The sequence below is a fragment of the Salvelinus alpinus genome, chromosome 3, assembly GCF_045679555.1.
Source record: "Salvelinus alpinus chromosome 3, SLU_Salpinus.1, whole genome shotgun sequence".
Lineage (NCBI taxonomy): Eukaryota > Metazoa > Chordata > Actinopteri > Salmoniformes > Salmonidae > Salvelinus > Salvelinus alpinus.
The window spans coordinates 29,145,967-29,161,595 of record NC_092088.1 but is presented as its reverse complement, the minus strand read 5'-3'; the positions used below and the strand labels follow the sequence as shown (position 1 = coordinate 29,161,595).

The 15,629-nt window shown below is 41.6% G+C and overlaps 1 protein-coding gene across 8 annotated transcripts in view; it reads right to left on the bottom strand.

Moving 5' to 3' along the window:
• The window catches only part of svild (supervillin d), a 105,363-nt gene that overhangs the window by 39,619 nt on the left and 50,115 nt on the right, over window positions 1-15,629 (bottom strand). For 3 of the 8 annotated variants that reach the window (XM_071392457.1, XM_071392461.1, XM_071392458.1), the window contains 4 exons: window positions 14,912-15,033; window positions 3,009-3,123; window positions 774-866; window positions 11-328 (listed from right to left, as the gene is read on the bottom strand). In XM_071392457.1, the coding sequence (XP_071248558.1) occupies window positions 11-328; window positions 774-866; window positions 3,009-3,123; window positions 14,912-15,033 (648 nt within the window). The remainder of the gene's footprint in view (window positions 1-10; window positions 329-773; window positions 867-3,008; window positions 3,124-14,911; window positions 15,034-15,629) is intronic. The other 5 variants (XM_071392459.1, XM_071392462.1, XM_071392460.1 and 2 more) reach the window with 4 other exon arrangements.

Sequence of the window (15,629 nt, the reverse complement as noted above, 5' to 3'; positions counted from 1 at the left end):
GAAAACACACCTCGTCCTCCTCTTCCTCCACCTCCTCTGTTTTCTCCTCATCTTCCTCGTCGCTCTCGGGGTGGCTCAGGGTGACGCTGGTTTGTCGGACCACCCCGGTGGTGGGGGTGCTTTCAGGGGTTCCTACCTCACTGTAGTCCGACTCGACACTAGTGGAACGACTCTTTTTGAGGATGCCCTTGATGCCGCTGCGGGTGCCCGAGTCTTGGCGCTGCAGCAAGACAGGCTGGGAGGGTATAGGGGACTTGTCCTCTTCGTCCTTGCTTCTGGGGTATGGTGTTTGGTCGGAGAGGGGTAGGGGGGAACTGGAGGACGAGAGCTGGACGGGGGGAGGGAGGAACAAGGGAATTATCGAATTATGAATCAGAAAACTTCACTGAAATTACAACATCTAGAGTGTACAATGGTAAGCTAAAGAAATGTTTACTTAATTTTTTACAAAGTGGGATTCAAACAGTTGTCAAGGATCTATACAAAACACAATGTCAAAGCGGAAGAAAAATGTTTACTTAATTTTTTATTTCAAATAAAATATTCATTAGATAATTACTCAACCACCTGAGTCAATACATGTTAGAATCACCTTTGGCAGCGATTACAGCTGTCAGTCTTTCTGGGTAAGTCTCTGAGAGCTTTGAACACCTGGATTGTACAATATTTGCCCATTATTCTTTAAAGAAAATCCTCAAGCTCTGTCAAGTTGGTTGTTGCCATAGATTTTCAAGACGATTTAAGTCCAAATTGTAACTAGGCCACACAGGAACATTCAATGTCGTCTTCGTAAGCAACTCCAGTGTATGTTTGGCCTTGTGTTTTAGGTTATTGTCCTGCTGAAAGGTGAATTTATCTTCCAGTGTCTGTTGAAAAGTAGACAAACAGGTTTTCCTCTAGGATTTTGCCTGTTCTTAGCTCTATTCCATTTATTTTTATCCTAAAAATCTTCCTACCCACTGGGCACAGATGTCAATTCAATGTCTATTCCACGTTGGTTCAACTTAATTTTGTTGACATTGAAATAACGCTGATTCAACCAGTTTGTGCTAATCCTTGCTGAGGACAAGCATACCCATAACATGATGCATGCAATATGAGGAGTGGTACTCAGTGAAGTGTTGGATTTGCCCCAAATGTTATGCTTTGTATTCTGGACCCAATTTTTTTTTTGATTTGCCCATTTCTTTTGCAGTATTATTTTAGTGCCTTATTGCAAACAGGATGCATGTTTTAGAATATTGGTATTGTGTTCAGGCTTCCTTCTTTTCACTTTGTCATTTAAGTTAGTATTGTGAAGTACTACAATGTTGTTGATCCATCCTCAGTTCTCCTATCACAGCCGTTAAACTCTAACGTTTTAAAATCACTATTGGCCTCATGGTAAAATCCCTGAGCGGTTTCCTTCCTTTGCGGCAACTGAGTTAGGAAGGACACCTGTATCTTTGTAGCTTGTCATTCAGGACAAAGAGTTCAATCTTGGTGTCATCAGACCAGAGAATCTTGTTTCTCATGGTCTGAGAGTCCTTTAGGTGCCTTTTGGCAAACTCCAAGCGGGCTGTCAAGTGTCTTTTTACTGAGGAGTGGCTTCCAGCTGGCCTCTACCATAAAGGCCTTATTTGTGGAGTGCTGCATAGATGTTTGTCCTTCTGGAAGGTTCTCCCATCTACACAGAGGAAATCCAGAGCTCTGTCAGTGACCATCGGGTTCTTGGTCACCTCCCCGACCATGGCCCTTCTCTCCCGATTGCTCAGTTTGGCCGGGAGGACAGCTCTAGGAAGAGAGTCTTGGTGGTTCCAAACTTCTTCCATTTAAGAATGATGGAGGCCACTGTGTTCTTGGAGACCTTCAATGCTGCAGACATTTTTTGGTACGGTTCCCCAGATCTGTGCCTCGACACAATCCTGTCTCGGAGCTCTACGGACAATTTCTTCGACCTCATGGCTTGGTTTTTGCTCTGACATGCACTGTCAACTGTGGGCCCTTATATAGACAGGTGTGTGCCTTTCCAAATCATGTCCAATCAATTGAATTTACCACATGGACTCCAATAAAGTTGTAGAAACATCTGTAGGAATATCAATGGAAACAGGATGCACCTGAAGCACAATTTCGTGTCTCACAGCAAAAGTTCTGAATATTTATGTAAATAAGCTATCTGTTTTTTGTATTTTTAGAAATTTGCAAAAACTTTTTTCGCTTTGTCAGTATGGGGGTATTGTGTGTAGAATTCTGAGGATCAAAAAAATACATTTTAGAATAAGGCTGTAATGTAACAAAATGTGGAAAAAGTCAAGGAGTCTGAATACTTTCCGAAGGCACTGTATATATATTTATATACACAAAATTAAGTATGGATTTCACATGGCTGGGCAGGGGCGCAGCCATGTGTGGGCCTGGGAGGGCATAGGCCCACCCACTGGGGAGCCAGCCCAGCCAATGAGAATTAGTATTTCACCACAAAGGGGCATTGTCAGACAGAAATACTAATTTATTATTGTTTTCTTTAGTAATATAGCTACTATTCTTTAATATGAATCATTTAGCTTTGGCAACAGTGACCTTATCCTTTATGCCAATTAAAGCATTTTGAATTCGACAGAGAGAGAGAGGAATGGGACGAGGAAAAGGAAGTGAAGAAAGGAGGAGGTGGAGAGAAATAAGGAGAGAGGGAATAGAGGAGAGGAGTCGTAGGTAGTAATGAACAAAAAAGGGAAAGCATTGCAACAATGATAAAGGTTAACTACAGTGTGACGTTTTTCAACACATCTTCAAAAACAGACTCCATTGCTAATAACCCTACCCTGGCCTGTAGCTACCACTCACAAGACCTGTATTTTTAGCATGAACACGCTCAATCCATCTTTGTAACACACAACTCAACCCTGAAATACACACAAACCAATTCTCACGCATACGCCACAGACTTATACAAGAACACACATCCGCATACATACACTGCTCTTACAGTAGAACACACTATCATCCACATTTTTAAACAGACTCACCCTCTTCACCTCAAACTCAGTGACCGGTTGTGTGTGGGAGCGCTCCCCCTTTGACCTGCGCTTGTCTGTAGCCTCCTGCATCTCTGAGCCTTTAGACTCTTCCTCTTTGGGAGGGCTGCAGAAAAAGACAGAGCGAGAGACAAAGGAAGAGAGCGAGCGAGATAGAGAAATAAATAGGGAGAGAGAAATAAATAGGGAGAGAGACAATGATGGACAGAGAAAATACAATTGAGGATGGCATTGATAGAGGTTGCCTACCAGGACTTTTATTACTGGCACCAACTATCTCCTTTATTATGACACCTTGGCTGGCTGGCTGTCATTTGTGTTTATCATGGGCACTAAATGTACCTTGCCTTCTGATTTGATAGTGGCACTGGCCTCATTCAGGGCTTCTGATAACAGAATCTATGTAAAATATAATCAGTGAGTGAGTGAGTGCGTGCGTGCGTGTGCATGCGTGTTAACAATTCCAACGTATATTCAATTCAATGAAAAACCTGTTAAAAAAATAACTCCTAGCACCATAAATGTGGGTACAACACTTTAGTGTTCTATGTCTATACTGTGCATTCGGGAAAAGTATTCAGACCCCTTGACTTTTTCAACATTTTGTTACGTTACAGCCTATTTTTCAAATGGATTAAAAAATAAATATATAAAAAAAGTAATCTACACACAAAAGTGACAAAGCAAGAGGTTTTTTTCGAAGAAATATCTTACTTACATAAGTATTCAGACCATTTGCTATGAGACACGAAATTGAGCTCAGGTGCATCCTGTTTCCATTGATCATCCTTGAGATGTTTCTACAACTTGATTGGAGTCCACCTGTGGTAAATTTAATTGATTGGACATGATTTGGGAAGGCACATGCCTGTCTATATAAAGGTCCCACAGTTGACAGTGCATGTCAGAGCAAAAACCAAGCCATGAGGTCGAAGGAATTGTCCGTAGAGCTCCAAGACAGGATTGTGTCGAGGCACAGATCTGGGGAAGGGTACCAAAAAAATGACTGCAGCATTGAAGGTCCCCAAGAACACAGTGGCCTCCATCATTCTTAAATGTAAGAAGTGTGGAACAACCAAGACTCTTCCTAGAGCTGGCTGCCAGGCCAAACTAAGCAATTGGGGTAGAAGGGCCTTGGTCAGGGAGGTGAACAAGAACCCGATAGTTACTCTGACAGAGCTCCAGAGTTCCTCTGTGGAGATTGTAAAACTTTCCAGAAGGTAGAGTGGCCAGACGGAAGCCACTCCTCAGTAAGAGACATGACAGCCCTCTTGGAGTTTGCCAAAAGGCACCTTAAAGACTCTCTGGTCTGATGAAACCAAGATTGAACTCTTTGGCCTGAATGACAAGCGTCACGTCTGGATGAAACCTGGCACCATCCCTACGATGAAGCATGGTGCTGGCAGCATCATGCTGTGGGGATGTTTTTTAGAGGCAGGGACTGGGAGACTAGTCAGGATCGAGGGAAAGATGATCGAACATCTGATCTGCAAAGAATGGGAGAAACTCCCCAAATACAGGTGTGCCAAGTTTGTTGCCTCATACCCAAGAAGACTCAAGGCTGAAGTTGCTGCCAAAGGTGCTTCAACAAAGTACTGAGTAAAGGGTGTGAATATGTATGTAAATGTCATAATTGTTTTGTTTTTTTTAATAAATTATTATTAATTATAAAAATCTTTTTTGCTTTGTCATTATTGGGCATTGTGTTTAGATTGAGTAAAACAAACAATTTAATAAATTTTATAATAAAGCTGTAACGTAACAAAATGTGGAAAAAGTCAAGGGGTCTGAATACTTTACGAATGCACTGTAACCTGAAAGTAAATGAAACAAGGTTGTGTGTGGAATTTATGAAGGAATGAAAATTGTCACATTCCTGACAGTTATAATATTAGTGGCTGGTCTCAGAATGAAACTGAAGACAATCTGTAGAACTGGTCAAATTCCAAAAGGGTAGAGGGGAAGGTACGCATTGACATCACACACATGCACGCACACAGTGGACATGACCCAGTGGTAGACACCTGCAGCCAGATAACACTGATTATACAGATTATACAGAGACACCATGCATGCACCAAGGTTATCATAGTTTGTGTTTTTACATTCGTTTTGATTTCTATTAGTTTTAAGATTTTTATTTAGTTTATTTTCATAACCACTTTACACATTTTATTTATTTGAAGTTTTATATTATTTAGTTTCAGTGTTCAGAACTGAAAGTAGCTTATGCGTGGGAGGCTAGGAACAATTTATGTGTTGTATAGATTTTTGGGACATCACTTCTTGCCAGCGTGAGGCAGTAATGAATAAGGTGATGGGTCAGATCAAAGGTTAGGTTTAGGAAATGTTCTGGTTAGGTTTGGGAAATGTTCTGCTTCCTGGAATTGTGTACATATCCTTGCGACATGAGGTGATGGTGGCGGATGAATGGCACGACAATAGGCCTCAGGATCTCATCACGGTATCTCTGTGCATTCAAATTGCCATCAATAAAATGAAATTGTGTTCGTTGTCCGTAGCTTATGCCTGCCCATACCATAACCCCACCATGGGGCACTCTGTTCACAACGTTGACATCAGCAAACCGCTCGCCCACACGACGCCATACGTATGCCATCTGCCCCGTACAGTTGAAACTGGGATTCCTCTGTGAAGAGCACACTTCTCCAGCGTGCCAGCGGCCATCAAAAGGTGAGCATTTGGCAACTGAAGTCATTTATGAAGCCTAGCTACAGTCAGGTCTAGACCCTAGTGAGGACGACGAGCAGATAAGCTTCCCTGAGATGGTTTTTGACAGTTTTTGCAGAAATTCTTCGGTTGTGCAAACTAGAGGTCGACCGATTATTCGGAATGGCCGATTAATTAGGGCCGATTTCAAGTTTTCATAACAATCGGAAATCGGTATTTTTGGACACCGATTTGGCCAATCTTTTTTTTTTTTTTTTTACACCTTCATTTAATCTTTATTTAACTAGGCAAGTCAGTTAAGAACACATTATTATTTTCAATGACGGCCTAGGAAGGGTGGGTTAACTGCCTTGTTCAGGGGCAGAACGACAGATTTTTACCTTGTCAGCTCGGGGGATTCAATCTTGCAACCTTACAGTTAACTAGTCGAACGCTCTAACCACCTGATTACATTGCACTCCATGAGGAGCCTGCCTGTTACGCGAATGCAGTAGAAAACAAGGTAAGTTGCTAGCTAGCATTAAACTTATCTTATAAAAAACAATCAATCATAATCACTAGTTAACTACACATGGTTGATGATATTACTAGTTTATCTAGCGTGTCCTGCATTGGATATAATCGATGCGGTACGTATCGTTGCTCCAATGTGTAGCTAACCATAAACATCAATGCCTTTCTTAAAATCAATAGACAGAAGTATATATTTTTAAACCTGCATATTTAGCTAAAAGAAATCCAGGTTAGCAGGCAATATTAACCAGGTGAAATTGTGTCACTTCTCTTGCGTTCATTGCACGCAGAGTCAGGGTATATGCAACAGTTTGGGCCGCCTAATTTGCCCGAATTTTACGTAATTATGACATAACATTGAAGGTTGTGCAATGTAACAGGAATATTTAGACTTATGGATGCCACCCGTTAGATAAAATTACGGAACGTTTCCGTATTTCACTGAAAGAATAAACGTCTTGTTTTCAAGATGATAGTTTCCGGATTCGACCATATTAATGACCTAAGGCTTGTATTTCTGTGTGTTATTATGTAATAATTAAGTCTATGATTTGATAGAGCAGTCTGACTGAGCGATGGTAGGCACCAGCAGGCTCGTAAGCATTCATTCAAACAGCACTTTCCTGCGTTTTGCCAGAAGCTCTTCGCTGTGCTTCAAGCCTATCAACTCCCGAGATTAGGCTGGTGTAACCAATGTGAAATGGCTAGCTAGTTAGCGGGGTGCGCGCTAATAACGTTTCAAACATCACTTGCTCTGAGACTTGGAGTAGTTATTCCCCTTGCTCTGCATGGGTAATGCTGCTTCGAGGGTGGCTGTTGTCGTTCTGTTCCTGGTTCGAGCCCAGGTAGGAGCGAGGAGAGGGATGGAAGCTATACTGTTACACTGGCAATACTAAAGTGCCTATAAGAACATCCAATAGTCAAAGGTATATGAAATACAAATGGTATAGAGAGAAATAGTCCTATAATAACTACAACCTAAAACTTCTTACCTGGGAATATTGACGACTCATGTTAAAAGGAACCACCAGCTTTCATATGTTCTCATGTTCTGAGCAAGGAACTTAAACGTTAGCATTCTTACATGGTACATATTGCACTTTTACTTTCTTCTCCAACACTTTGTTTTTGCATTATTTAAACCAAATTGAACATGTTTCATTATTTATTTGAGGCTAAATTGATTTTATTGATGTATTAAATTAAGTTAAAGTAAGTGTTAATTCAATATTGTTGTAATTGTCATTATTACAAATAAATAAATGAATAAAAATCGTCTGATTAATCGGTATCGACTTTTTTTGGTCCTCCAATAAATCGGTATCGGCGTTGAAAAATCATAATCGGTCGACCTCTAGTGCAAACCCAGTTTCATCAGCTGTCCGGGTGGCTGGTCTTTGACGATCCCGCAGGTGAAGAAGCCAGATGTCGAAGTCCTGGTTCTTGCGTGGTTACACGTGGTCTGCGGTTGAGATATCGGTGGCCTTTTATTGTCCTCAGCATAAATTGTGCCTGTGTAATGATCTTTTTTTTTTTTTTTTTATCAGCTTCTTGATATGCCACACCTGTCAGGTGGATGGACTACCTTGGCAAAGGAGAAATGCTCACTAACAGGGATGTAAACAAATGTGTCAAATTATTTGGGAAATGGCATGAGCATTCAATATTTTGAGGAGCGAGGGGAACGTGACGGAATTTAACATGCTAAATTAAAGACAGTACAGTAAACGTTGGGATTGTAGCTACATGTCCAGGCAAGACAACGTTAGCTAGAAATCTACAGTGATTTGGCCGGTGGGTGAAACTGACTAAATGTAATGTTTTTCATGTTGTTAACAAGTTAGCTAATCCGTGTTGGTATTTTCTGCTGTTGGCTGGCTGCAGCCTCTTTATAACCAATGTTAGCTAGCTAATGTTTGGCATGGTTGCTAGTAAGCTAACGTTAGCTAGCTGACGCTATGTTGCTAACTTTAACTAGCTCAAGATGAGCTGAAACAATGGCTAGCTAGGTACTTTGCTCAAAAAGGCTTTTTGTTGAGTTAGCTAGCTAGCCATGTCACTACATGCTAGGCCTTGGCTTACTGTTGCGCGATAGGACGTGTGTTGTCGAGTGAGCTAGCCGCGTCAATTCGCACAAACTATATACTGCCCTGTTGAGCTATCTAGCTAATGTTAACTAGTTACACTTTTCGGAAAGTATTCAGACCCCTTGACTACATTTTGTTACGTTAGACTTATTCTAAAATGGATTAAATATATTTCCCCCCTTCAAATCTACCGACAAAACCCCATACTGACAAAGCAAAAACAGGTTTTGACATTTTTGAAAATATAAAAAAAACAGATACCTTATTTAGATAAGTATTCAGACCCTTTGCTATGAGACTCAAAATTGAGATCAGATGCATCCTGTTTCCATTGATCATCCTTGAGATGTTTCTACAACTTGATTGGAGTCCACCTGTGGTAAATTCAATTGATTGGACATGATTTGGGAAGGCACATGCCTGTCTATATAAGGTCCCACAGTTGACAGTGCATGTCAGAGCAAAAACCAAGCCATGAGGTCGAAGGAATTGTACATAGAGCTCAGAGACAGAATTCTATCAAGGCACAGATCTGGGGAATGGTACTATGTCTGCAGCACTGAAGGTCCCGAAGAACACAGTGGCCTCCATCATTCTTAAATGGAAGAAGTTTGGAACCACCAAGACTCATCCTAGAGCTGGCCACCCGGCCTAACAGCAATCGGGGGAGAAGGGGTCACTGACAGAGCTTCAGAGTTGCTCTGTGGAGTTGGGAGAACTTTCCAGAAGTACAACAAGCTCCGCAGCACTCCACCAATTAAGCCTTTATGGTAGAGTGGCCAGACGGAAGCCACTCCTCAGTAAAAGGCATGACAGTCTGCTTGGAGTTTGCCAAAAGGCACCTAATGGACTCTCAGACCATGGGGGAAAAAATATCTGGTCTGATGAAACCAAGATTGAACTCTTTGGCCTGAATGCCAAGCATCACATCTGCAGGAAACATGGTGCATGGTGGTGGCAGCATCATGCTGTGGGGATGTTTTCAGCGGCAGGGACTGGGAGACTAGTCAGGATAGAGGGAAAGATGAACGAAGCAAAGTACAGAGAGATTCTTGACGAAAACCTGCTCTAGAGCGCTCAGGACCTCCGGCTGGGGCGAAGGTTCACCTTCCAACCTGGCAACCCTAAGCATACAGCCAAGACAACGCAGGAGTGGCTTCTGGACACGTCTCAATGTGTTTGAGTGGCCAAGCCAGAGCCCGGACTTGAAGAGACCTGTGAATTTGCTAAAAGCTCTAACAACCTGTTTTTGCTTAATCATTATGGGGTATTGTGTATTGATGAGGGGGGAAACGATTTGATCAAATTTAGAATAAGGCTGTAATGCAACAAAATGTGGAAAAAGTCAAGGGGTCTGAATACTTTCACTAGCTAGCACGTTTTGCACGGGAGCTAACGTTAGCAAAATAGTTGAACAAACTTGCATTAGTAGTAAAGGAAACACATGTTTGAACCACTGAGTTAACTATGTCGTGCTTTGTGAGTGTATATTTCTCAGTAGCTAATTACGCGGCCCTCGCTGTATTTGTCGGCTGTTGGCATACTCGGTCCAAATTTCAAGCCATGTTTGTAGCTACCGTGGCAAATACAATGAAGCAGAATGACGCCTGCCATTTGGTCAGAAAGTTGATGAATTGTTCAGGAATCGCTTTGGAAATGATTCGTGATTTACATGCTTTAATATATTGGGAATTTATTATTTTTAAGGAATCAAATCTTTATTGGAATCGATTGAAGGATTCATGTCTTTTTTGTGTGAAATGTATGTATTTATTTTATAACTGTTGTTACTTTCGAAATAAATAAATGAAACACACCCGAAACGAAACAAATTAGAAACTTGGCCTCCTACACTAACTGAAGTAAAATAAATACCATGGTAAATTGAGCTAGCTAAATCAACCTTTTATAACAGACTGACCAGAAAAATTCTAATTACATGATCTTGAATTGATTCTAAATGGTCAAAAAATATTAAATGGAAAAAAAAATACTATATAAATCATAAGGGAATAAGGTTAATGTATGTCAACGACAGCCCATTAAAAATGGTAAATGGTCCATTTGGCTACATCTACACTTGCAGCCCAATTCTGATCTTTGCCCGATTATGGGCAAAAGAGCTGATCTGATTGGACAAAAGACCAATTTGTGGAAAAAGCATTAGTACTGGGCTGCCTGAGTAAATGCTGCCATAGGGACCCATGTTGTAGCCCACATGGGTTTGTCCATGTCTGGCCCAAAAGGTTAACCCAACTAGGTCCCAGTTAAGATGTCCATTTAGAGTCCTTGGATATGAAATGTTGCACTAGATCAGTAGCCTAAATAGTTTGTTTTATTTTCACAGCTACCTATGAACAAACCCGGATCTAACTTTTTTAAAAAGCAGAGGAAACTTCTGATCTGCAGACAGACTCCGACTTGGATGAAGAAGAGTCAGAACCTGACAGTGGTAACACGGCGACAACTTCATTGCTGACATGCACATTTTTGGGATTGTATAAAGTGTGAGTAAACCAATGTGCACATTGGTAATTTTCTTTAACTATACCTGTAATCAGAGTTCCTGCATTCTATTTGATCTGAGCATGTGCTATAAATAAACATTCATTTATTTTTTATAAAGAACTGCTTTTGTCATCTCTTAAGAAAGCTTGCTCGGGCAACAACATCTGGGTACTGCATGGAGACAGAACAAAGCCAGTTTGGTCCCAGGTGGACAGCACAATTGAGAAAAATATATTTAAAAAATGGTACAGCCTACTTTTTGCACATACACATCCATTTGGGTAAACACCTGGGACCCATGTAGGTAAGTGTGATAACCCACATGGCCCTCAGGTTTAAGCCCACTTTGTAGGTCCTTGTTGGGTTTCCCCTAATGGGGCCCATGGAACAGCCCTTCATTTCCATGTGGGGCCCATATGGAAATGTTGGCTGCAACATGGGACCAACAGTTTACATGTTTATTTTTTTGATCAGTCTGTGTGTGTATGTATGTACAGTTGAAGTTGGAAGTTTACAGGCACTTAGGTTTTTCAACCACTACACAAATGTCTTGTTAACAAACTATAGTTTTGGCAAGTCGGTTAGAACATCTACTTTGTGCATGACACAAGTCATTTTTCCAACAATTGTTTACAGATTATTTCACTGTATCACAATTCCAGTGGGTCAGAAGTTTACAAACACTAAGTTGACTGTGCCTTTAAACAGCTTGGAAAATAACAGAAAATGATGTCATGGCTTTAGAAGCTTCTGATAGGCTGATTGACATCATTTGAGTCAATTGGAGGTGTACCTGTGGATGTATTTCAAGGCCTACAATCAAACTCAGTGCCTCTTTGCTTGACATCATGGGAAAATCAAAAGAACTCAGCCAAGACCTCAGATAAAGAATTGTAGACCTCCACAAGTCTGGTTCATCCTTGGGAGCAATTTCCAAACGCCTGAAGGTACCACGTTCATCTGTACAAACAATAGTATGCAAGAATAAACACCATGTGACAACACAGCCATCCTACCGCTCAGGAAGGAGACGCGTTCCTTCTCCTAGAGATTAATGTAGTTTGGTGCGAAAAGTGCAAATCAATCCCAGAACAACAGCAAAGGACCTTGTGAAGGTGCTGGAGAAAACAGGTACAAAAGTATCTATATCCACAGTAAAACGAGTCCTATATCGACATAACCTGAAAGACCACTAAGCAAGGAAGAAGCCACTGCTCAAAAACCGCCATAAAAATGCCAGACTACGGTTTGTAACTGCACATGGGGACATCAGTCCTCTGGTCTGATGAAACAAAAATAGAACTGTTTGGCCATAATGACCATCGTTATGTTTGAAGGGAAAAGGTGGAGGCTTGCAAGTCGAAGAACACCATCCCAACCGTGAAGCACGGGGGTGGCAGCATCATGTTGTGGGGGTGCTTTGCTGCAGGAGAGACTGGTGCACTTCACAAAATAGATGGCCTCATGAGGACAGAAAATTATGCGGATATATTGAAGCAACATCTCAAGACATCAGTCAGGAAGTTAAAGCTTGTTCGCAAATGGGTCTTCCAAATGGACAATGACCCCAAGCATACTTCCAAAGTTGTGGCAAAATGGCTTACGGACAAAGTCAAGGTATTGGAGTGGCCATCACAAAGCCCTGAACTAAATCCTATAGAAAATCTGTGGGCAGAACTGAAAAGGCGAGCAAGGAGGCCTACAAACCTGACTCAGTTACACCAGCTGTCAGGAGGAATGGGACAAAATTCACCCAACTTATTGTGGTAAGCTTGTGGAAGGCTACCCGAAACATTTGACCCAAGCTAAACAATTTAAAGGCAATGCTACCAAATACTAATTGATTGTAACTTCTGACCCACTGGGAATGTGATGAAAGAAATAAAAGCTGAAATAAATCATTCTCTACTATTATTCTGACATTTCACATTCATAAAATAAAGTGGTGATCCTAACTGACCTAAGACAGGGGATTTTTACTTGGATTAAATGTCAGGAATTGTGAAAAACTGAGTTTAAATGCATTTGGCTAAGGTGTATGTAAACTTCCGACTTCAACTGTATGTATGTGTGTATGTATGTATATATGTATACACACACCTCTTTATCTATGGTTCTGAACTATTCTCAAAGATGAACACACACCACCACTACACTAGTGTGTTTTCCTGTATGTGATACAGGGCCTACAGCCTCAGAGCTCAATTCAATATATTATAAAAGATAACCAACTCCCGCATAAACAAACGCACATACATAAAGTACATGAGTATGAGCACCCACAGACACACGCACACAAAGTGTTTGCATCTATATAAATGTTAGGGACCATTATCTGCTACCACTACAATAGTCTGTGAAACTGGCCTGATGAATGCTGAGTTGCACTGATCAAAAAGCCCTTTGAAATGCTATGCAAGTTAGTCTGGAACTCTGGTTATAAAACAGGGTCCGGTTGCACCAGTTGGGTGTAAAAACGTGGTCTTAAATGCAAGGTCGGGCGAAGCTACGTCAGAATTTACACCTGTTGCACCAACCAAAAATAAGACTAGTCGTAGATAAATCCGCCGTAAGCAATGCGCATTCATGAGATTCGATGCTTCATAACGATGGTTTCTAGGCTGTTAATATCTTTACGTCAGTTCTAAACTTTGCGAGGTATGTCCCATCACTTCGCAAAGCCCACCACTATGCACGCACGTTTTCTTAACCACAACTGGATGGATCAATCAATAATTATTGTGGGAATGAATATCACTGAATGACAAAAATATTGGTATAAAGGACACTAATGCCATTGAAGGCATTTGTCATTATTGTTGCTTACTGAAACTCCCCAAAGTCATCCAACCGTTTTAAATACTTTAAAGCAATAGCCGTGGTGGATAAAACTATAATTTCAGCACCGTTATGATTGGGACATCATTATCACGATGCTTTGAGACAAGCGTGGGGACTCAGATTTGGTTTGGATATTTGGATATTTGGTTACAATTAGGCTGGGAAAGTGTTAGCCAAATTGAGTTGAGTGTTAATGATCTTTAGTCTAGTTTGCTCGTCTAACAGTGTTATCAGAACATTTTGAAAGCCTGTTATGTAGCCTACGATAGCCTGGTATAACAGGCGGATTACTTTGCTTTTCACTCACTTAGTAGCCTAGGCTATATCCCGACTATATCCGCAAAGGCAAATAAGTGGTGGCAGCTCATCTATTAGTTTGCTAATATCTAATTAGACACATTTAGCATGCAAAAATGTAGCATAAATCAAGTGTATTATTTTGCTAAAAGCCCGCGGAGGTTGTGAAATATGAACACAAGACTCACATCCTTTTGAAAATATAGATTGCTATTATTTTCTGTGCATATCATAAAATAACATAGTCCCAATTTAACACCCTATGCCTGCTCCCTACTAGGCGTAGGATCTGTCCCAGGCGTAGCTCATAGAAGGGCTTACACCCAGGTGGTGCCACAGGTATCATTTTTAGGTCCGGTTTAAGGCACATTTTATGACGGACGTAGAGTTTACTAACCACTTGCACCACTTACCGACTGGTGCAACCGGCACCAGGTGCACTAGCCTGGCCGCTATGACAACCACACGGACAGACCACAGTAACCATGCCGATGGGAAGCAGACTGTTGTAGCTATGGTAATGAGAACATGGCTGTAATTGGTGCACTATCCACTTGGGATGTGGGTGACTTGGGGGAATGTTGAACTTTGCTAGGAGGAGTGAGGAGTTGAAGTGACCGGTTCAAGTACCTGCCACCCACAAAAAAATATGCACAGGAAAACGCACACAACACACACACACACACACACACACACACACACACATGTACACCACCACCGTGTGATACAACTTATCTGACAGGCTGACTGTGCTGTGTTTTTATCTGTGCTGACTCATTAGACTAGCAGACTACAGTGACATGTTGCTCCGACACACCAGAAAACACTTATATAACAACTGTGTGTGAGTGCTCATGTTTATATTTTGAGTCCACAATCCAGTGCATAATCATTCAAATTTGTAGACAATCCCATGACCTTATAAATATAATACAATATCTCCTCGACGCCGCCTACCTGCCTGCCGCCACCATCTCCTTGCTTGTGATTGGCTGGGTGTGCGCTCGGCTGTCATTGTTGGCATGGCGACCACTCCCCTCTGTTGTCAGGGGAGACGACTCTTCAGTCTTCTCCAGCCCCTGGTGGAAAAGGGATTTATGAGTATTTCCCACAGACAGCGTCCCTGGGGGTTTCAGGGTGAGGTTTCCCATAGATAAAGTTCTAGGATCAGCTTCCCCTCCCCTAATTCGAACCTCAACCGTTAGTAAGGGAAAACACGAATCTGACCCAAAACAGCGTCTAGGGGCATCTTCACCCTACTACAACCATGGGGAGGCAACATTGTGGTTTTACTGTCCCCAAAGTTCCTCTGTCCAGTGTCTGTGTTCTTTTGCCAATCTTAATCTTTTATTGGCCAGTCTGAGATATGGCTTTTTTTCAAAACTCTGCCACACATAGGGGAACCATTCACAAACTCGATGAGGAGGAGAAAGAGATGGAGGAGGAGCGAGGAGAGTTGTGTTTCTCAGCCAGCCAGTGCTGGACTGGAGCCCTCAATATAAATAAACAAAGAGAACACCCAGGGAACTGGACAACAAGTGAGTCCAGACCTACAGCAGAGCAGATGTCGATGAGAACCATACGGTTGAAGGCCTACAATGTATACGTGTCTATCTATTTGGTGCCCGGGTTGTATTAATTAGGCACCAAAGAAATAAAAACAAACGGACTGGAA